The 23,341-nt window shown below is 38.8% G+C and overlaps 1 protein-coding gene across 2 annotated transcripts in view; it reads right to left on the reverse strand.

Moving 5' to 3' along the window:
* Positions 1–2,743: 2,743 nt before the first annotated feature.
* LOC126284321 (uncharacterized) overlaps positions 2,744–23,341 on the reverse strand; it is a 58,976-nt gene continuing 38,378 nt past the window's right edge. The window contains exons 9-10 of one of the 2 annotated variants that reach the window (XM_049983161.1): positions 18,430–18,599; positions 2,744–3,200 (exon numbers count right to left, since the gene is read on the reverse strand). In XM_049983161.1, the coding sequence (XP_049839118.1) occupies positions 3,057–3,200; positions 18,430–18,599 (314 nt within the window). In that variant the 3' untranslated portion in view covers positions 2,744–3,056. Of the gene's footprint in view, positions 3,201–18,429; positions 18,600–19,748; positions 19,813–23,341 lie in introns of those variants that run through there. The other variant, XM_049983162.1, reaches the window with a different exon arrangement.

The raw sequence follows: 23,341 nt of genomic DNA on the forward strand, positions 1-23,341 counted from the left end.
ATTCCATGTTGGTTTACACTTCTCCTTCAAGCACTTAAACACAAGTGAAAATTTTGAAACATATGGAACACAACTTTCACAAGCTGTACACAAGTAGTACACAACTTTCCGGCATTTCAGAGTAAAGCAAAAATGTGGTATTGGGAAGAGTTTTCTTCCATTACAATCACTGAGACCTTAGTGTGAGCTAACCTGAAGCTGTAACAAGCAATAAAGAACAGTTATGGAGACATAATTCATTGCACACTAACTGAATTATTGTAAGTAGTACCAATCAATTAATATTTGAAACAGAGTTGAATCATCTTCTTCATGAAGGGTACCACTGTCTAATATTTATTGAAAAAGACTGCATACCTTCAACAGAGTAGCATCACACTGATTACCTGAAATGTTAGCTATGATAGTTAATTTTATGGAGTATAAGATGGAAACAAGGAGTTTATCAACTCCATGTTATGGAAAAAAACAATAGTAAGCAGAATAAAGAGAAAATATGTCAGTTTCCTAATTGCAAATCAAAAGGCGAAAGTTATGATACTTTAACAAGCACCCATTTCTATGACAACTGGTGTCAAAAGTATCACACATGTAGGAGGACAGTAAACAGCGTTAGCAACCATTCTTTCCATTGTTTACTATCCTATATGCAATGTATTTCTGACGTTCTCTCTAAAATCTGAATAGCTATTATGAAGTGGTGACTCACTCACATGGTTTTCAATGGCATTTCTGTAAAAAAGATGAATTAAATATTCTCCTTTGCTCCATATATGTACCAAATGCACAGAAATAGTACTACATTCTCTCCCCAATTAAACAGTAAAATGTTGAATGCACTGTATACAACATTTATCTGTATGATTTTAGTGATGATAGAAAAGGTATACTCTTTTTAACTGTGTAGCTCTACAGGAGTACAAGTTCGTTCTTTTTATTTCTGATTACAGTAATTGACAACAATGGTTGTTAAGTAGTTATGATCATCTGGAACACCAAATGATAAAATCAGAAAATGTGCAAACATTTTACTAATGCTTCAAATATGGGAATAATATCTGGGATGTAAATATATGGAATCACAAAGGAATAGAATAAGTCAAGTAGAAGGTTGGATTTGGGTTTCTTGACAATGCTTGCTCAATGCTCATCAGCTGACTTTTGCCCTTTGGTGGTGAGATGTAGATCTATATTATCACAGCATAATCTCTTCATTGATCTTATAAGACACTATTGCCCTTTGAATTCATGACATTGTGAGTGAACTGAAGTAATTTAGTCTGCTTAACCACCCACGAAAAAGAATTTTAATATCTGACCTACAATGAAGAAAAGAGTCACCAAGTAATACAATGAGGAAGGAAGCAAAACTAGGGCTTAGTATCCTGTTGCAAGCACAGATGGAGTACAAGCTTGAATGGGAGAAGAGACTGGCCTTCCCTTTTTGAGGGAACATTCTTGAATTTGCCTTATGCAATTTAGGAAAATCCCCAGGAAACCTAAATATAGAAGAGCAAATGGGGATTTCAACTGCCTTCCTCTGGGGTGAAACTCCAATGTCTTAACATTTGTTTACTTCACACAGAATAAATGAATTAGTCCTTTGCTAGTAATTTAAAATCTCTCTTAGTTTCCAAAATGTAGTCTAAGGTGAATGATACTACAAAGAAACTGGTTCAGAAAAAGGAATCAAATAATGATAGATAAATTGATATTGCCACATTTAACTGAGACATTCTCAAGACTAGAATTCTGATTTAAATTTGGCACAATGACTAGTTCAATCTTAATCAGTTATATAAAGCTCAATTAAAATCTGTGGCAACAGAAATGTCTTTCAAAAGTTTGCACAGTAACTAAGAGGCACAGATCTATCCAAAAAAACAAATATTCTCTTCTTGAACAATGCTACAATAGCATTAATTATCTGCCTGTAAGTGTATCATCCACCCAAATTGCCCAAAAATAAATTGCTAAATATAGACAGTTTATCACAGCCTTGGTGCTGTGGTATGTGTTTATCAAATAACAGTTCTTGCACTGAAGATTACATTACATTTCTTCTTCTTCTTTTTTTTTTATCTGCTCACTTGCAGAAGATGTGGAAAAAGGTAAACAAGGGGAACAAGTAGTAGGAAAGTGAAAAGGAATAGGATGTAATACATGCAAATATGCTGAATTCAATCATTTTTGCCAGAGAAATGTTGAAGATACCAATAAAATAATAACTACACAAATAACATGGTTCTGGTAAACTACAAATAATGCAGAGGAAAAAATAACGATGTAGAGTTGTAATATACATGATGCTGTAATATGTTTCATGAAATGCAATTGATAAAAATATTCATTAAAATGCTGTCTCCCTTCTGTTCTGTTAAAAACATGAAGAAACATGAATGTGCGAAAAGTTTACCAGAAAAGAAGTCAAACAGCACTGTTGTGATTATTACACTTTTCTTTATGAAAAAACCCTAAAACTTTTTTATTCTTGATGTAAGCCTCTATTATTTCCTTTTTTACCACCATTATAGGTTTCTCTTATGCAGTATGGTCACGAAACATATTCTGCAAATGAAGAATAAATTAGTTTGTGAAGTATATATACTGTATAAGTAATTTATGAAACAATAACCTGGTCATGTGAAATGAGAAATGTGCCAGAAATATATACATTAAGACACTAAACTCATGGTCATCATTGTGTGAAATACTATTAGGGTACTGTCTTAGCTTCTGGCTTAAATCGGCAGCAGCACTGTTTGTACCTTTGTCACCTGTGTGCTAGTACTGAGATCACAATTGCATCAACAGAAAGATCAACACTGAAGCTATGAACATACTGGATGTGAGACATAAATAACAAAAATTCTGCTGCGAGTTAAATCGAGTTCTTTCTCATATCTTAATCTCTAATAATATGGCATCTCACTGATATTTCTTTTCTCTCTCCACATATAAAAAATCTTTCGAATCCAGCTTGACACAGTTACAAGATGGTCATCTACTTGTGCTGGACACAGAGTCGTATGACTAATTAACAGTACCAACATCATTCACTGAAACTTGGTTTTCTGTGTTGAACAGCAGCTGTTTCCATTACCACTGGAATTACTATCACCATCACCAGCAGCATCCAAGTGCAGAGAGAGTGCAGCACGTAAGGAGTTTCTTGCACCTGTACACCCACTTTGCAGAACCTATAACAAAACACCAAAATGCAACACATGGTGCTACCTCTCTCTTTTTTTTACATTTGCAGTTTCAGTCCACTCTGCTACAAAAGCTTTGTGTATTTCATTAACTGAAAACTAAATCTCTCAGTAGGTGCAACAGTCACGTTTGTACTGCAGGCGCTAATTGTAATTACATTATGAATATGTAAAAAACACTGACATAAAAAAACCATGGTAAATTCATGTGTATGACAATAGCCCATGCAGATACACAGGTGGGCTTATTTAGTTACACCCAAACTGTAAAAAAAATCTAGCAGCTGTCTCTTCGGCTTATCCTGGCACCATTCATGATGAAATAGTTCACGGCTGAAAGATCAGCTGTCAGTGTCCAACAGGTACAATATTTTGGCAAGGACTACATTGCCATCATCAGGTGTGCTGATGATCTGACCACTTGGGACCAGCCCCTTTACTCAGATCTGCTGTTCTATCTCCTGTCCCTGCCGAGAATCTTCTGCACCATTCCTCCCACCAATATACACTGTTGTATCCTACATCCACGCCAATGTAAATATGATGCTGGCACCACTGCTATTCCTCCACCTGTCCCAGAAATCAGTTTATTTTGGAATATTTCCTTCCTTTTTATAACCACACTAATTTTGGGTTCCAGGCCTTACTAAGGATGTAGCTGCTATTACAATTGACCAGCACTTCTCTTAATCAGATTCCAGTAGATTCTTTAATGACACAATCCCATAAGTTAGATCACTGTCAGAATTTGAGTATGACTGTAGTCCTAGACCTTTTTTGACATAACCAAGTAGTGTCTGTGTTTTAACTGGTGGGCAGAAGACTGTCTTCACTTAATGTTCTCAGAGAACTCATATTATATTTGCAATTAATGCCCACAAAAAGGAATAAATGCAATGGACATCTCCTTCCAAGGGTCCTCTTCTGTTTCTGCCTGCTGTATAGTGGGTGTAGGACGTAGACACTCTGAATTTGTCACTCCTTGTAGCCGTTCTGCTGAAACACCATTCTCTGATGTTTAAGTTCTTGATGGAGACTTTCACTGTCAGAGAGGGTGCAAGCCCTACATACCAATGTTTTGAGCATATCATTCCTCTGCAATGGGTGATGGCAGCTGTCCCCAAGTACATATAGGTTGCATTCGGAAAGCAGAGCACTCCATCCACTTTGACTTCTGTGCTAAAATTGATGTTCTTGTGTATGAAACTGAGATGTATGAGGTATCATTAAACTTGTCTCTTTCATATGGAGGGTGTGGCCAATGCATTTATTCTTTTTGTAGTGCATACCTGGAAAGATAGGACATACTCTCCTGAAACACCAAGTGAAGATGGTCTTCTGTCCACCAGCTAAAACACAAACAGTGCTTAGTAGTGTCAAAGACAACTTCAAACTATGTAAATATGGGGTGTATAGCATACCCTGCCAATGTGGCAAGATTTATATAGGTCAGATGGTGCTTATTGTTGAAGATTGTTGCTGAGAAAACCAACAACACATCAGATTGCAAGACCCTAACAATGCCTATCGGAATTACTCAGAATGCATTAGTAACTTCTGGAACTACATTATTAAAGAATCTATCACAATTCAATTAAGGTAACCGCTGATCAATCATGATAGCAGCTTTGTCCTTAGTCCTGAGAACCCGCAGTAAGTCTGATTAAGAAGAAGCAAGAGATACCTCACAATGAACTGACTTCGAGGACAGGCAGAGCAACAGCAGAGGTGCCACGAGCACAGTTTCTAGCTTGTGAATCTAGGACAGAGCAATGTGTCAGCGGGAGAGAGATGATGGGCACAGATGACAGACAGAATGACTAACTGGAGAGAGAAGAGATATAAGGACCACACTGACTGCTTGTTTCTGTTGAAGTCACCCCGTTCAGGATTGTTAGAAAACTTCCTATCCAGCCGCATGTCATTGGATAGACCATAAGAGTGCACTTTTTGGAGCAAGCGACGGTGCACAACTGAGTCAAAAATCTTTCGAAAGTCTCAAGAAATATGGCATAAACCTAGGAGCCGGTATCTTGAGCCTGTTGTATATCATGCACAAAGAGGGCCAGCTGTGTCTCGCATGAAAGCTGTTTCCTAAAACTGTGCTGGTTTCTGCAGATGAGCTTCTCAGAGTTTAGAAAGGTCATTATGTCTGAAAATATGTTCCATGATTCTACAACAAATTGATGTCAGTGAAATTGGCCGGTAATTTTGTGCATCCCATTTTCTATCCTTTTTATAGATTGCTATGACCTGGGCCTCCTTCCAGTCCATGGAACTTTCTGCTGTTCCAATGGTCTCTGATAGATGATGGATAAGAATGGTGCTATATTTGTAGCATAGTCAACATATAATCTTACGGGAATACCGTCTGGCCCAGATGCCTTCCTGATGTCTAAGGATCTTAAATGTTTTACAATCGCAGATACACTAAACACTATGTCAGGCATCCTTGCGTTTGTTTGAGAATTGAAAGGGGGAATGGTGCTGCAGTCCTCTACCGTAAACAAGTTTTTGAAAGCTAGGTTTCGAATTTCGGCCTTCTGTTTATCATCAGTTACATTACCCATACTGTCAACATTAGAAGGTATTGAATTATTTGCAGCATTCATAGATTTTACGTACGACCAAAATTTTTTGCGGTTAATTTTTAGAATCTGCAGATAAAATATTGCTTTCAAATTTGTTAAAAGAATCTCTCATTGTCCTTCTGACAGCTGCTTTCATTTCGCATAATTTTTGTTTGTCAGCGGGGCAATGACTACGTTTAAAATGACTGTGCAAAATTCTCTGCTTTCTCAGCAACTTCCTAATATGTTTGTTGTACCAAGGTGGATCCTCCCCCCCCCCCCCCCCCCCTCGCACATACTTCTCTAGCACGCTAGGCACATACTTCTCTAGCACATGATGGACAATACCTTTAAACTCTGACCAAAGATGCTCAATGTCTTTGTTCCCGCGGTGAATGCTTGGAGCTGACTATGGAGATATTCATTAATGACACTTAACGCTGTTTCTTTGGTTTTTTTGCAACTTCCACTGACATAGAAACCACAATGACATTATTATGGTTGCTAATACCTCCTTCTAGATCAACTTCCTCAAAAAGATCAGGTCTGTTTGTTGCCAAGATATCTAATATGTTTCTGTCTCAAGTTGGTTTTCTATCCCATTGCTCAAGGTTGTATGTTGAGAGTGCTCCTAGAATAACCTCACACAAATCTTTGCTTCTGCCCCCTGTGATAAACGTGTAATTTTCCCAGTCGACGGATGCCAGTTAAAGTCTCCACCTGTAACTAATGGATAATTTGGATATTTATTTCCTATGTACTCAAGACTTTCCCTGAAATGTTCTGTGACATTTGTTGTGGATGCTGGCAGTCTATAAAAACAGCCTAATACAATGGTCACTCCTTGTCCGATTGGCAGCTTTATCCAGACTATTTCACAGTCCGACCCAGTATCGATCTCAACTGTGTTTAAACAGCTTTTAACTGCAATGAACACACCACCTCCCATAGCATCAGTCCTACCCTTCCTAAACCTTGTCCAATCAGAGTTTAAAATTTCACTGCTTTTTATGTCTGGTTTCAACCAGCTTTCGGTACCTAATACAACGTTGGCACTGCTACTGTTTATTTTGGAGAATAACTCCGGGATCTTGCTACAGACACTTCGACAATTTACTAACATGAGATTAAGCATATTTAAATCCTTTGGAATGATCTGTTTAGGCGAACTAACAATTTTTACAGTTGGCACAACCACATCAGTGACATGAACTGGTAATTTTTCAGGCCCACAGTTTGTTTCCCCTTGGGGAGGAACCTAATCTAAAAACAAAAACCATGAATATTACATTGTTCATCCTCCTCATGCGCTTTAGCACACCTGATACCAACACTAAACATGAACAGCACTAATGCACTCTTGTGGCCATTGTACCTGTCAGAGAATTGCAACTAATCATTTACATACCCACTATGTATGTGCGGATGGATAAGTGTGTGTGTGCTAGTGTACACCTGTCCTTTTTTCCCCCCTAAGGGAAGTCTTTCCGCTACCGGGATTGGAATGACTCCTTACCCTCTCCCTTAAAACCCACATCCTTTCGTCTTTCCCTTTCCTTCCCTCTTTCCTGAAGAAGCAACCATCGGTTGCGAAAGCTAGTAATTCTGTGTGTGTGTGTTTGTGTGTTTTGTTCATTGTGCCTGTCTGCCGGCGCTTTCCCGCTTGGTAAGTCTTGGAATCTTTGTTTTTAATATATTTTTCCCATGTGGAAGTTTCTTTCTATAATAGAGGGAAAAATTCCACGTGGGAAAAATATATATAAAAAACAAAGATGCTGTGACTTACCAAACGAGACAGTGCTGGTAGATAGACATAATAAAAAACACACACACAAATTTCAAGCTTTCACAACCCAAGGTTGCTTCATCAGGAAAGAGGGAAGGAGAGGGAAAGATGAAAGGATGTGGGTTTTAAGGGAGAGGGTAAGGAGTCTCATTCCAATACCGGGAGCGGAAAGACTTACCTTAGGAGGAAAAAAGGACAGCTATGCGCGCGCGCGCCCACACACACACACACACACACACACACACACACACACACACACACACACATCCACACATATACAGATACAGGCAGACATGTGTAAAGGCAAAGAGGTTGCCAGAAAATGGGAGCACACACACATTTACACAAATACTCAGACACTGCCGTCTCCAGCCACTGCTCTCAACTGTCTGAGAATCAGATCGAAACAACCCACTGCTTATGACTCCCTGCCTCTCATCAGCAGCCGCTCAGCTAGGTGGAAAAAGTGGTGGCAGCACTGCATGCAAGCTGAGGTGAGTGGTAGAAAGGGGAGAAGTAGTAAGAATGAGGGAGTAGGGAAGCAGCAGACATACTCACCTGCACCCAGCCATCAAGAATGCATGACATCTCAGTAAACAAACTATTTCATCTCCTGAGACAAAAACGAGATTTTTTTTCCTTTTGTTCCCAAATTCGTCTGACACATTTGAAGTTCCCTGATTTCCAGAACTTGTGGCAACCCCGAATTATTTTCCAACTTTATTCACACAGTGAAGTCTCTATATTTTACTTTTTAAAATGTCCGTCTGATATTTAGCATGGGGCAGATCAGTTAATGACTGTATTTGTATTCATCAACATGCCAATAAGGAAAGATGATAATGCCCATAAACAGCTAAACTTGCCATGTTTTTAACATGTCAAACTACAATATTGTATAATAAAGGTAATTATCTGCCATGAACCTTTGCAGAGCTCAAATTAAAAATTTCAGTTCATACTCTCTTTTTAAGTCACATCTGTCATCTTATATTGGAAATGAACATTACAGATGTACTATATACATTTAGCCTGGTTTTAGTAGGGTGATCAACTCTCCTGTATTTCCCGGGATCTCCTGTATTACAGCTTTTTTTTTTTTTAAAAAAAAGAAAAGAAAAAACCTGCCGACTCGCTTATTGGCTAACTGTTTCTCTCATATATTTTGTCAGTGATCACTGTTATAAAGATTAATCCCATGAAGTACTATCGATAGTTCAAATTGCCCGACTGACAGATCTTGAAAAGTTTTACAGTAATAATTGATATTATTGTCTACATATAGCCTTTTTTCTGTTCGTGTTTTTGGAGAAAGAAGTTGTCTGGCTCAATGGAATGTGAGAAGTGGAGAAAGAATGACATCTCTACGCGTTTTGAGGGGTCATGAGAATAGGAATGTCATTTGTTTCTTGTCCAGCATTGGCAAATCTTGGAAGGGCTCTCCTCATACCGATCAGCAGCTACGGTGAGTTCCGTGAATATGGTGAAAACAGGTACAGAAGAAAGTAGGATTAAAATTTTAAAACAAAAAGAAATTGATGTGCTACAGTGTAGTAAAATGAGAGGCTTTGTACCAATAGCCGCAGGATAACATGCTCTCACAGAAAGAGCTTTCTCTCTTATGGACAATAAATGGACTAAACACAGAAACAGCATCAGGGTAGAGCTGACTGAGTCAGAGGTTATGATTGAAATAAATTTTGATTAAAACTGCAAATATTTTTTTTTAAATTTGCATAGGTAGATAAAAACTGCAGAATTCTGCAGCTTCTGTAATTAAGTCGTTGTAGAGAAGACATATACATGTGGAAATTTGTTAAATTTTATTGTGGTTATATTTGTATATATCAAATTCATTTACTTATTGTGACACAATGTCTTAAACCTCCCTTAAGCATCAAGTATTGACACGATATTTTAATACACGAAAACAACGAACACAATATGTAATTCATCACTCCATAAGATAATTTTTTAAAACATACTTTTTCTTTCCTTCTAAATGGATAAAAATGATTTCAGTGTTATTTTGATTGTCTTTTATTCCCAAGTATCTGATTTTTGAACTTTAAGTTTAGGTAACCTTCTAAAGACAGGCATAATATTTTACACATCTCATGGCATAACATGTTCATTCTTTGTTGTCCTCTTTATAGGACATACAGATAACTTTGGCGTGCTTTTTACATACATGTTTGGGAAAAAATCACATATACTATAGAATGCCTGCTGTCATTTATACTTAGCCACATGTGACTACTTCTTTTGTTAGGCAGTGGTAGCTTGTCTTGTTCTTCACATTCTTGTGTGCTGGCACCAATCTCTCTCTCTCTCTCTCTCTCTCTCTCTCTCTCTCTCTCTCTCAGCTACATAGAGCTTTACTATCTGGCATAGATTTTGATGTATATATGAACTGTTAATATTTTGCACAATGAAGCTAATTAGTTAAGTCCTTAGCCACATTCTTCAGACATTCACATCTTCTAACTTTACTACCATAACTCTTCTCTTTCTCTGGTGAAAGTACATACATTTACACACCCAACCACACATGCACTGAAAAGTACACATCCGCAGCCATGGTGAGACTGACTGCTGAATAAACAGCAGTTGCCTGTGCACTGGAAGTGGGGATGGGATAGAGAAAGATGCTTATGATGAGGAGGGGATAGCAAGATAATGTCATGCTGGTCTTTTGACAGATAACACAGCAGCTGCACAGAAAGACAAAAGGAGTTCTGAGGGTACAGCATATAAGAGGCAGAGAGAGGAAGGTGGCGGGGGAGGGAGAGGAGGAAAGGGGAGGCAGATAGAGATGAAGATGGGGAGAGGAAGATCCTCCCTCTTCATCTCCACCTTCCTCTCCTTTCCATGCTTCCCAATTCCTTCCCACCCCACCACCGCCACCCCATCTCTTACATGCTCTATACTCTGAACTCCTTTCAACTTCTTGTGCAGCCACTAAGTCACCTGAAGACAGACTACCTCACACTATCCTGCTATCCCTCCTCACCTCGTGCATCCTTTCCTACCCCAACCCCCATCCCAACTTCCATCTGCACAGACAACTGCTTTCGATAATCAACCGCAGTCTCACTGTGAGAGTGTGCATTTGGGTGCCTGTGTGTATGAATTTGTGTACTTTCACTAGAGAAAGAGCAAGAGCTCAAAAGCTATTGTAAATACTGTTTCTGTTGTTTGTTTCTATGTGTCAAAGATCAGTCAGCTATAGATGTGTGGTTGGCTTTACTTTATTTTACTTATGCCCCTTCCCTGCTTTTCAGCAGTCTCCCTTGATAAATAATAATCTATGACCAACTTGTAAAGGCTAACTATGAACAATAATGATATCATTCAAAACCAAAAATGCCACAAAGAAAACGTTATTTACATGGGAGAAGTACCTGTAAAGAAATGAAGTGATCCTACAAAAATCAGTATAAAAGCACACACTTGTCATGATAAAAGCTGTACAGCATGGTTTAAAAACTACCATTCCTAAAGGGTTCTCAAAATTTCATAAGTTTGTGATGTTTGTATGAATAACAGCACTCTCTATCCAGAAGGCAGTTCTGTTTTGGCTGTACACTGGCATTTGTAATAAATGTGCTTTCAATACTAAGTGTTGTTCTTCATTGAGAACTCTGCTTTCAGATTTGGATTTGATTCTGGTTACACCATGGTTCTGTTTGGCGGAGATCCCATGTACTTGAAAATCAACATCACTGTGGCTCCAATTAGGCAATGTAGAAGCCATCACATATATGGTTAGCAATCTGAACACAAGCAGTACATCCAGAATGAATTTTCATTCTGCAGAAGAGTGTGCACTCATTTGAAACTTCCAGGCAGATTAAAACTACATGATGGACTGGGACTTGAACCTGGGACCTTTGCCTTTTGGTATATTCAAGAGACAAAGGACTCCAAACCAGCAATAAACCAGCTACACATCGGGCATTCATCAGTGTTTTCAGGAGATGCTGGCCAGGAATGGCAAAGTAGCTGAAAGTATTCAACTGGGTAGTCAGATACAACAAATGGGAGACATAATGTGCCTGACATGAGTGAACTTTTACATGGACGGCACAATCCAGCAATGGTAAGAGAACAATGTAAAGATGCTCAATAACTGCCACATATTTGAGAGAGAGAGGAAAAAAAATGTTTATTGGAAATCAACAGAGCAGGTGACCTTAATGGAAGAAAACTGAAGAACACAGGGAAACAACACAGTCACGCATACGGAAAGTTTTGGTCCTATGCCACTTAGTGATTCAAATAAGTCGGAAGATGACAAAATCTCACACCTAAGGAGAAATAGAAGACATGTATCAAGTTGTGATGGTACATCACATCACAACAACAGCAGAATTCATCCCATGGTACCAACACACTGACAAAATGCAACAGCAAAGAGTCAGACAAAAGAGGTATGAACAGCTTCTGAATAAGGTCCCTATGGCAGTTGTGGAAGCCTACCATGATCTTGCCTCTCTCATACAACAGTTTTTAGGAGAAGAGATACAGTATTTTATGGTAGCCAGAACTGCTGAACTAAATAAGCAAGAGATAGCAGCTATGAATGTGGAGTTCACACACCAGGAGGGACAGAGAATGTTAAAGAAGAAGTGTATCAATCTTGAGCACAAATCTCAAGCTCCAGTAACACACCAGGAAGGATGGGCATAGCCGACTCTGACTTATGCTGCAACCATCAAATGACAACCTAGCTGCTTACCAATGCAGATACAACCAATCCCTCCACCACATATAACGAGCCACAGAACAGACATTTGGAGGGGCAGTGGACAACACACTGGTGGTTTCCACTGTGGATCCTATGGACATATTATATGGTACTGTAGAAAAAGAAGAGGAATTCTTGATGACTACTACACTGCCAGACATCAACTATCACAACAGTTCTACTCATGCCAGTCAACTGCACAAATTTGACATCTGAGAAGAAGCCTATCACTGTGCCCTGGTCAAGGCCACTTTCCAACATACTGTAGCTGTTCCTGTCTCTGTGAGAGGTACCAGCTACTCACCTAGATGTCAAGTTCAGGAAAACTAAGTGAGGCAATCATTTATGAAGGTGAGACCACAAAAGAAGAAACTCCTCCATGCACAACAGTCGCCAGCATGTCAGGAAATCTCACTGACATCACCATCAATGGCCAACCTGAGAGGTTTCCTTTTCTGTAAAGTAGAATGTGTATCATTGCCAAAAAATAAGACTATGTTCCATGAACTAGAAGTGATTGTGCTGACAGTTGCAGATGGGAAAGACAGCCAGCTGACAGGACTATGTATTGGGAGAACAGCTATCAATGAGAGAACACAGCCCTTTGAATTTGTCGTTTTAGCAGAATGTAGTCATAATTTTATTCTCGGATGGGACTTCTTGAAGACATCATACTATGGCACATTGGAGCTCCAGTTTGACTAAGGTACACCATAAGCACACGTAACAATGATTGCTCTGAGCAGTTATTTGCCATTAAAGACGTTGTTATCCTGCTGTCAACAACGAGACAAGTTCCAGTCATCAATCTAGATGATCAGCTGAACAATGCTATTATCTAAATGCCAATAGGATCCAGCCTGACCGAGGAACAATGGTGGCGTGTGTTGCCTTTCTGCGCTTATCTTTGGATGGTTTGAAATCCAGAGGTAAGAAGAGACAGACCAAGCAGCCCATGGTAAAACACTGTATCAAAACTGAGGATCATCCATCAATTGGCCAGTGTTCATATAGGGTGTTGCTGGCTGAATGATGGATAATCTGGGAGGAAGCAGAAAAGATGCTGCATGATGACATCACTGGGCACTCAGAGAGTCCTTTGTCCTCTCTTATAATCTTCGTGAAGAAGAAGGATGGCACATGACATTTTTGTGTTCACTACTGATAATCTGAAAGAAGTAATGAAAACAGCTATCTACCCACTACTGCGCATTGATGACACCCTAGACTGCTTGAGAATAGCGAAGTATTTCTCAAGTAGGTACATGTAGTCAGGCTATTGGCAAATTGAGGATGACAAAGCTGACTGGAAAAAGACTGTCTTCATAACTCCTTATGGACTCTATGAGTTCAGTGTTAAACCATTTGACACCATGCTGTAGTGTGTTCAGACTGCATGCCAACATTTGAATCCAAAGAAGTGCCTTTTTGCTTCTCTTTCATGTTCTTGAAGTCGTATAACTGCAGTCTGGTTCTGGTACAAGTAGCACATAATGTTTTGCTCCCGGTATTTTATCACTATTACCTTCAGAATTTGAAAGAGTGTGAAAATTGTTACAAGCTTTTCCTAGATCTACAAATGGTATGAATGCAGGTTTGCATTCCTTCAACCTATATTCTAAGGTTAGTCATAGGGTCAATATTGTTTGAAGTATCCCTACATTTCTCCAGAATCCAAAGTGATCTTCCTCAACGTTAGTTTCTACCAGTCTTTCAATTGGTCTGTAAATAATTTGCAACCATGTATTATTAAACTCATTGTTCAGTAAATACACACGAGACCACCTGCTACTTTCAGTTAGGAATATTCATTTTTCTTGAGGCATACTTCACCTTTTCCATACCAAGTGGAATAGTACTGTCATGGTTGGTTCTCCCAACGATATTAATAATTCTGAAGAAATGTTAACTACTCCAGTTGCCTTGTTTTGCTTAGGTCTTTCAGTGTTCCGTCAAATTTTTCTCAAGATATCTCATCTCCCTTCTCCTCTTTATCTGCTTCCTCTTCCCTTACCATAACATTGTCTTAATGACTGTTTCTTTTATACAGCTGTTCTGCATATACCTTACATGCTTCAGCCTTTCCTTCTTTGCGTAGTACTGGTTTGCTGTGGCACAATCACCACTTTTCACGTCATGCAGATATCATGTCTAAACCAACTTGAAATTGGTTTTGATCTTCCAGTGATTTTACTGGATGATAAATGACATCATCTATAAATAATATAAGAAGGCTGCTCAGATTGACTCCTAAATCATTATCTAGATTAGAAACAGTAGAGGGCCTATAATGCTTCTGCGGAGAATGCCAGATATCACTTCTGTTTTAAATTCAAACTCTTAAGTGTTATTCGTGGGTTTTGAATTGTTTTCTTCTACTGTGTTATCTTTCACCATTTCAGTTGACCTGAACCTTTCAACACTCCCCCGCCCCCCTCCCCCCCCTTTCTTATCCTGGTCTCAAATTTCTGCCTTTCTGCAATTTTTACAGATCATAAATAATAAATTATGCACAGAGTCCGCATCTGCTCTTGATGTGTTTTGCAGTTTAAAATACGGTTTTAAAATCACTCTCTTATCATTCTGTAATCTACCTGAAACTGTACAGTACCTCCAGGTGTCTTCCACGTATACAACCTTTGTCCATGATTCTTGAAGTATTAGCAAAGATTAAATTAAGCTTTGTGTAAAATTCTACCAGAACGCCTCCTCTTTCATTTCTTCCTCTCAGTTCACGTTCTGCTACTATTTTTCATTCTCTTCCTTTTCCTACTATTAAATTGCAGTTCATCACAAATTTCCATCTGCAGTAATATATTAGATAATTTTCTTTATATTGTCATATATTTCCGCAATCTCTCTGCTATCTACAGAGCATACAGGCACATATATTTATACTATTTGGTGAGTTTTGTTCTTGTATATAAATATTGGCTATAATGTATATTCACTGTACTGTTTTTAATGGTTCCCCTGTATTCTTAGTTTCTTATCTAGTATTTTCCCACTCTTGTGTTACCCATACAGGTTTTGTGTGCATAATCCTGTGTGGATGAGGCCTTGCCTGTAGGTATCGAGCATGCAGGGTGCAGTTGTCTGCAAGTTGAGACTCACATTGGTACCTATGATGCCTGTTGCCTGGATTCTGAGGCTATCTTCAGTTCTTATGGGTAGCTGGTGGAAGTCGAGAAGGTTGTTGGCCTCTTGTGTATGATGCAAGCAGAATTTGCAATTGGAGCATTGTTCCCAGAGTTGATAAGGTCCTCTGGTTTGGAGCCGAGTGGAGGTTCTCACCCAAAGCCTCTGTAAACTCTATGACAGTCTTGGCTGCAGATTTCTGGGCCTGGCATTATAGGGTGGAAAGTTGTAGGACTCCTCTTGATAGGTCAGGGATACACTGCACTAAGGAGGCAGTTACTCAGGTAATGAGTATTTGTGGAATACACATGTTTTTTTTTCTTCTTTCTTTTCCTTTTAGGCTACGAGGGTACTTTGAGGAATTCTGATGAACATTCACCAGTTGACTTGCTGACAGCAAAATCAGACAGTGATAAGAGTACAGACACTTTGATGGTCAAAATTTTGTCAGTAAATTGTTTATGTACAAGGGGTGGTTGAAAAGTTTCTAGCCTGAGATAGTTACCGCAATGTCTCACACAAACACCACCATTTACTTTTATGGTGACCCTTTGTGGACATGCAAGTCAAATTTTGTGGCTCCAGCTTAGTTAGTTTTACCGCTAGAATGCTTTATATACCATAGTGTGAGCAAAATGGCAAATATCGAAAGAATCAAGAACAGCGCTGTGATTGAATATCTTCATTTGAAGGGAATGACGTCCAAGGAAATTGTGGAGGACATGTGGAATACACTTAAGGACAGTACTCCATCTTGTGCAACAGTAGAAAACTGGGTGTCCAACTTCAAACATGGAAGAATGAGTGTGGAAGACGTGCCAAGGAGTGGAAGGCCTGTAACCATTGCCACTGATGAAACAGTGACTGCAATTCATGATGACTCCTTACCCTCTCTCTTAAAACCCACATCCTTTCGTCTTTCCCTCTCCTTCCTTCTTTCCTGATGAAGTAACCGTGGGTTGCGAAAGCTTGAATATTGTGTGTGTGTTTGTGTTTGTTAGTGTCTCTATCAACATACCAACACTTTTGTTTGGTAAGTTACATCACCTATGTTCTTAAATATACACAAATGATCTAATGAACAGGGTGAGCAGCAATCTGCTGCTGTTTGCTGATGATGCTGTGGTGTACAGGAAGGCGTCAAGTGACTGTAGAATGATACAAGATGCCTTAGCCAAAATTTCTAGTTGGTGTGATGAATAACAGCTAGCTCTAAATGTAGAAAAATGTCAGTTAATGCACGTGAGCAGGAAAAACAATCCCGGAATGTTCAAATTCAGCATCAGGAGTGTGCTGCTTGGCATGGTCATATCATTTCAATATCTAGGCATAACACTGCAAAGTGATATGAAATGGAATGACCATGTAAGAACTGTATAGGGAAGGTGAATAGTTGACTTCAATTTATTGGAAGAATGTCAGGAAAGTGTAACTCATCTACAAAAGATGACCTTCTACTGAACACTACTGTGCTGCATTCTTGAATACTCCTAGATTGTGTGTAATCTCCACCATATGGGATTGAATGAAGGCATTGGAGCAATTCAGAAGCAGGATGCTAGATTTGTTACTGGTAGGTTCGAACAACACACAAGTATTGTGGAGATGCTTCAACAATTCAAATGGGAATCCCTGGAGGGAAGACGACACTCTTTCCAAGGAACACAACTCAGAAAATTTGGAGAACTGCGGCCAATTATATTTCACATAAGGCCTGCAACTGCAAGTGGAAAGGAAATGACGAGTAGCGGTATGAGGTACCCTCACCACATATCATGCAGTAGCCATGTAGTATGTATGTAGATGTACTCACTTAACCAAAAACTGACTATATCTAACTTCAACTTACTTAGTTCCCTTTTAAATTGTCTAACCTACCTGTTCCCTTAAGGGTTCTCACATTTCACCCTCCAATATGCAGAGTGCCATGTTTGTTTTTCTGATGAAATCTCCATATGTGGTCCTCTCCGGAGATCTGAATGGGGGACTATTTTTATCTTTGGAATACTTCACCAAGAGTGCTATTGTCATTAAACCATAGTGTAAAGCTGCATATTCTTGAGAAATATAATGGTCATAGTTTCCTCCAGATTTCTGCTGCTTGCAGTACCAATATGGGATAAAGCAATGTCTAAAGTAACAAAGTGAAAAGACAGCTCTCCTTGAACCACAAATGTTTGTGACACCTCTCCATCGGTAACTCTCTGCCATAGTTTCAATGAAAAATCGACAATTCGCATCATTCCTTCCACTAGAACAGTGGTATGTCTATTCACTGATCATCTTGTATGGCATGGTATTGTGGTACTTCTGTGATACTGGTAGTGAACACATAATCTGTCATGCTGAAGACTGATCATGGAGTCTCCATGACACAGCATATTTCTGCACAAAAGCTTTGTAAAGGACTAGAAACTAAGATATGCAGTGTGTACGTCAACATGAACAGACCAGTCAGTGTCCTGACAATAAATGTGGTTTCTTGTTTTGCTTAGTGTGTGAGTACATATGTACACTTCTAGTTCAGTGATCATGGGTCATAAATATCAGTTTTATAAATAAAGTGATGAAGTAGTGTGCTTCATTAACCATTACATCACAACTCTACAATCAAAGTCTTACAACTTACCAATGTGAAGGACTTTAGTTAACACAGGAAACACACACATTGCATGCTGAAGGGCAACATTTCACGATAAGGCATGAGTAAGTTTTTGGAAATGTAATTATTATATCAAAATTCATGTCAAAATGCTCTTATTGGTGTAGATTTTCATTCTGAGCTTTTTTCATTGTTAAATTGAGTAAAGCAATTCCCGTGTTTAACATCACACAAGAAGACTAGCACTATTGCTACACAAAAGTTATTGTTGTCTACAAAAGCAGTTTAATGTCACTTGTGATTCTCCTTCATATTGTGAATTTAAAGAAAACAGAGGTAATAGCTTTTATTTTGAGTAACTGCATATTTACCTTTTGAAACTCATGAAATGTTTTTAAACATAACATTACACAACAGGAGCCTTTGTGACTGATGTCTGGTGTTGAATGATTTTCATTTTCATTTGAGTTATCCTTACTAGATCTGCAGCAGGTACAACTAACGGTGTTGTCACTAATTGCACCAGCAATGGCATTCATACCTGAAATGAGAACAAAAACAATAAAGAACCATGGAATTATGGAACACAAACTGGAAAATGAATGCAAAAACTGGTTAGCATTTATCTTCATGCTTAGCACTTTGTGGAAGGATCCCCCCTCCCCCCCTACTTCAATTATGAAACTACACTATAATCTTATAACGAGTCTGGGTTGACAAACCTTATGACAGTATCTTGATTTTTCTTAAGTCTTGTCTCAATTATTAAATACATCAGCTGTGCCATTCTGATGTCTTTACCTATCCTAAAGCCACTCTGGCCATCATCTAGCATGATATTCTAAATCTTCTTCTCCACTGTGATATACATTATTCTTGTCAACAGCTTTGATGAATGAGCTGTTAAGCTTGCACACTACTTCTCGCATTTATTTATCTACGGTATCTTCAGGATTCTGTGGTTCATAATCTTCAGAAATCTTGATTATATGTTCCAGTCTCAATGATTCTACACACTAAACTGAAAAATCATTTGTTTTCCACTACGTACAGTAATTTCAGAAATTCCAAAGGAATGTTGCCTATGCCTTCTACCTTATTCACCAGTAATTCTTCCAAAGGTCTGTTAAACTCTGATTAATAGTGGATCCTCATTGTCTTCCAATCTGATACCCTTTTCTTCTACATTCATATCAGCAGACAGTACCTCTCCCTCATGTGGAAACCCAATGTACCCTTTCTACCTATCCATTCTATCCTCTATGTTTAACAGTGAAATTCCTCTCTCACTCTTAATGTTGTTACCTTTACTTTTAGTTCCATTGAAGACTGTTTTGACTTTTCTATATGCTGAAGCAGTCCTCCTGGCAACCATTTCAACTTAGCTTCCCTTTACTTCATATTTATTTCATTCTTCGGTAAGTTATATTGCTGTATTCCTGCTTTTCAAGAGCATTTTAGTACTTTCTTCTTTTGTCTAACTTCAATTGAAGTATTTCTTCTGTTATCCAAAGTTCTCTAAGTTACCTACCTTACACCTCTATTTGTCTGTCCAACTTCAGTGATTGCCTTTTTCTCGAGATGCCCATTCCTCTTCAACAGCACTTCCCATGGTGACATTCATCACTGCAGTATCTTCAACTCCAGGGAACTTCAAGCACAGTCACCATTTCTCAAAACTTCAGCATTCCACTTTTTTCCATATTTATTCTTCTTGGCAATTCTCTTAAACTTCAGTCAACTCTTCATCCTTACTAAAACATCATCTGAGAATATATCTGTTACTGAGTACACCCTATAATCCTACTGCTCATAATGGACCTTTACTTTTTATTTTTTATTTTTTTAAATCTATCTTTCAGCATTAACATGCAATCAATGTTGTCAGAAGAATTACAGCTGTTTGTACATTATGTTTTACATAACAAAATATTACATAGTAAAAACACAGCAATGTTGTATCCAATTAGCTTATAACTGCCTCTATACCCATATCTACCCATATCTACACATAACAGTAAGCCTTAATTTATCAGCATTAACATGCAATTGATGTCGTCAGAAGAAGTATAGCTATTTGTACATTATATATTAAAAACAAAGATTCCAAGACTTACGAAGCGGGAAAGCGCCGGTAGATAGGCACAATAAATAAAACACACACACACACACACACACACAAACACACACACACACACACACACACACACACACACACACACACACACACACACAGAATTTTAGCTTTCACAACCGACGGTTGCTTCTTCAGGAAAGAGGGAAGGAGAGGGAAAGACGAAAGGATGTGGGTTTTAAGGGAGAGGGTAAGGAGTCATTCCAATCCCGGGAGCGGAAAGACTTTCCTTAAGGGGAAAAAAGGACAGGTGTACACTCGCAAACACACACATATCCATCCGCACATACAGAATGTCTGCTTGTGTCTGTATATGTGCGGATGGATATGTGTGTGTGTGTGTGCGCGCGAGTGTACACCTGTCCTTTTTCTCCCCTAAGGGAAGTCTTTCCGCTCCCGGGATTGGAATGACTCCTTACCCTCTCCCTTAATGAGTGTAAAGTGCCTGACGTGCCGTAGGATCGTTAGCTCCGGGGTCTGGTGTGATGGATGTAGTAACTTTTTTCATTGGGGCGACTGTAGTGGCGTGGGAATTGGGAAAATGAGCGAGACTCATCAGTGGTTCTGTAGGCTATGCAGTAGAGATAGGAAGATTGTGGAACAGGAGGGGGAAATTGCTGCCCTTCAGGCTGAGTTAGATGAGGCTAGGCGAGAACTGGGCAGGTTAAGGGGGGAGAAGGGTAAACAGGGGTGGGAAGTGGCAACAGGCATGAGGAACAGGCCAAGAAATTCTTCTGACCGCTTTGTTATTAATGTACAAAATAGGTTTGACCTGTTGCCTCAGTCAGAAACTGATGAGCCTCTCACAGAAGTAGATGTACACAGGGCTCAACAAGCTTTCAGCAGCAAATTGATTAAGAATGTAGGGAAGTCTGCAAAGAGAAAGAAAGTCTTGTTGCTAGGTAGTTCGCATGCTAGGGGTGTGGGCCAACTTCTGCAGGATGAATTAGGGTTGGATTACCAGGTCACAAGTTTTTTCAAACCTAGTGCTGAACTTGGGCAGGTTACAGAGGATTTAGGTTCACTATGTAGAGGCTTTACTAAGGAAGACACTGTGGTTATTGTGGGTGGGCCGGGCAACAGTATTGACAGAGATCCGGGGTACAGCATAAAGTGTGACCTGGCAAAGATTGCATCGGCATCGAATCATACCAGTGTTGGGTTTGTGTCGGTTCTGGAGCGCCACGACCGACCTCATTTGACCTCTTCTGTCAGGAGAGTTAATTTGGAGTTGGAACGGCTACTTGGATCTGGTGCAGGGTCACACATTGGTGTGGTTCCTGTTGATTCACTCTGTAGGTGGGACTATACTAGACATGGCCTACACCTCAACAGGAAAGGGAAGGGTAAACTGGCTGGGCTGATAGCAGGAAATTTAAAGGGGGGAGGAACTACATCTCATGGTGGAAACTCTTTTTTAGTGTAAGATCAGTGTCCAGTGGGAAACTCAGCCAGGCAAGTACTAAAGATGTTAAAAAAGTTCAAGATACTCACAAAAGTAAAGTGAAAAATAATGTTAGTATATTTCATCAAAATATTGGGGGATTGAAGAATAAAAGTACTAAAGATGTTAAAAAAGTTCAAGATACTCACAAAAGTAAAGTGAAAAATACTGTTAGTATATTTCATCAAAATATTGGGGGCTTGAAGAATAAAATTGATGAGCTTCTGCTTTGTTTAGAAGATATAGAAACCAAGAATGTAATAGATATACTATGCCTGTCTGAGCATCACATTGTCACTGATATGCAAAAGGTTAGCATCAATGGGTACAAATTAGCTGCACATGTAAGTAGAGATAATATGATGAGAGGAGGAGTTGCAATATATGTCAAAAGCTTCCACAGTGCAAAAAATTTAGAAACTAAAAAATTTTGTGTAGAGCAACATATGGAAGCATGTGCCACTGAACTTAAACTAAAGGATGGCACTTTCATAATTGTAACAGTGTATAGGTCCCCCTCAGGGAATTTCCAGCTATTTCTGGAAAACTTGGATGCTTTGTTGTGCTATCTGTCAGACAGGGGGAAGCAAATTATCATTTGTGGGGATTTCAATGTTGATTCCCTGAAAGAGTGTAATAGGAAGAATGACCTTTTAGTATTACTCAGTTCTTTCAATTTGAGCTCCGTCATTGATTTTCCTACTCGGATAACAAAGAACAGCAGTACATTGATAGATAACTTTTTTATAGACCAAGATAAGTTTAGGGACATAAATGCTTATCCTGTTGAGAATGGTCTTTCAGATCATAGTGCACAGCTTGTTACAGTACATGACATAGCTCCATGCAGTACAATAAATCAGACTTTCAAAGCAGTGCGTTCAATTAACAATATAAATATTGCAAACTTTAGGGAAAGCCTACAGCAGCTAGACTGGGATGAAGTGTATAAGGAACCCGATGCAAACTTGAAATATAACTTATTTCACAATACATTTTTAAGGGTATTTGAAAATTGTTTTCCCAAGAAAATAGTTAAACATAATTCCAAGAAAACATATAAAAAACCTTGGCTAACTAAAGGAATAAGAATATCTTGCAACCGCAAAAGAGAACTGTATCTAACAGCAAGATGGAGTACTGACCCCGAAATTGTTCAATATTATAAAAACTATTGTGCGGTACTAAGAAAAGTTATTAAAAAGTCCAGAAGCATGTGTATCATGTCTGAGATCAGTAACTCTGATAATAAAATTAAAGCAATTTGGAATATTATTGAAAGGGAAACAGGGCAACCAAGAGCACAGGAAGACTTTAGTGCAATAAAATTGAACGACAAGTGCACTAACAAACAATCAGAAATTGAAAATATTTTGAATAATCATTTTTTAAATGTTGTGGAGAAAATAGGATCTAGATCTTCACTAGAAGAGGCCATACCTGCACAGTTTGAAACAGCTGTAATTCTACCAACCTCTCCCTCTGAAATCAGTAAAATAATAAACTCACTGAAAAGTAAAAGCTCTTACGGAATTGATGGCATTTCCAGCAAAGTACTTAAAGCTTGTTCCCCACAGATAAGTAGAATTCTCAGCCACGTATGTAATAGCTCTTTGGAGCAGGGTGTTTTCCCTGATAGACTGAAATATGCCATTGTAAAACCATTGCATAAAAAGGGGGATATGTCGGATGTCAACAACTACCG

This window comes from Schistocerca gregaria, chromosome 8 (assembly GCF_023897955.1).
Source record: "Schistocerca gregaria isolate iqSchGreg1 chromosome 8, iqSchGreg1.2, whole genome shotgun sequence".
Taxonomy (NCBI): domain Eukaryota; kingdom Metazoa; phylum Arthropoda; class Insecta; order Orthoptera; family Acrididae; genus Schistocerca; species Schistocerca gregaria.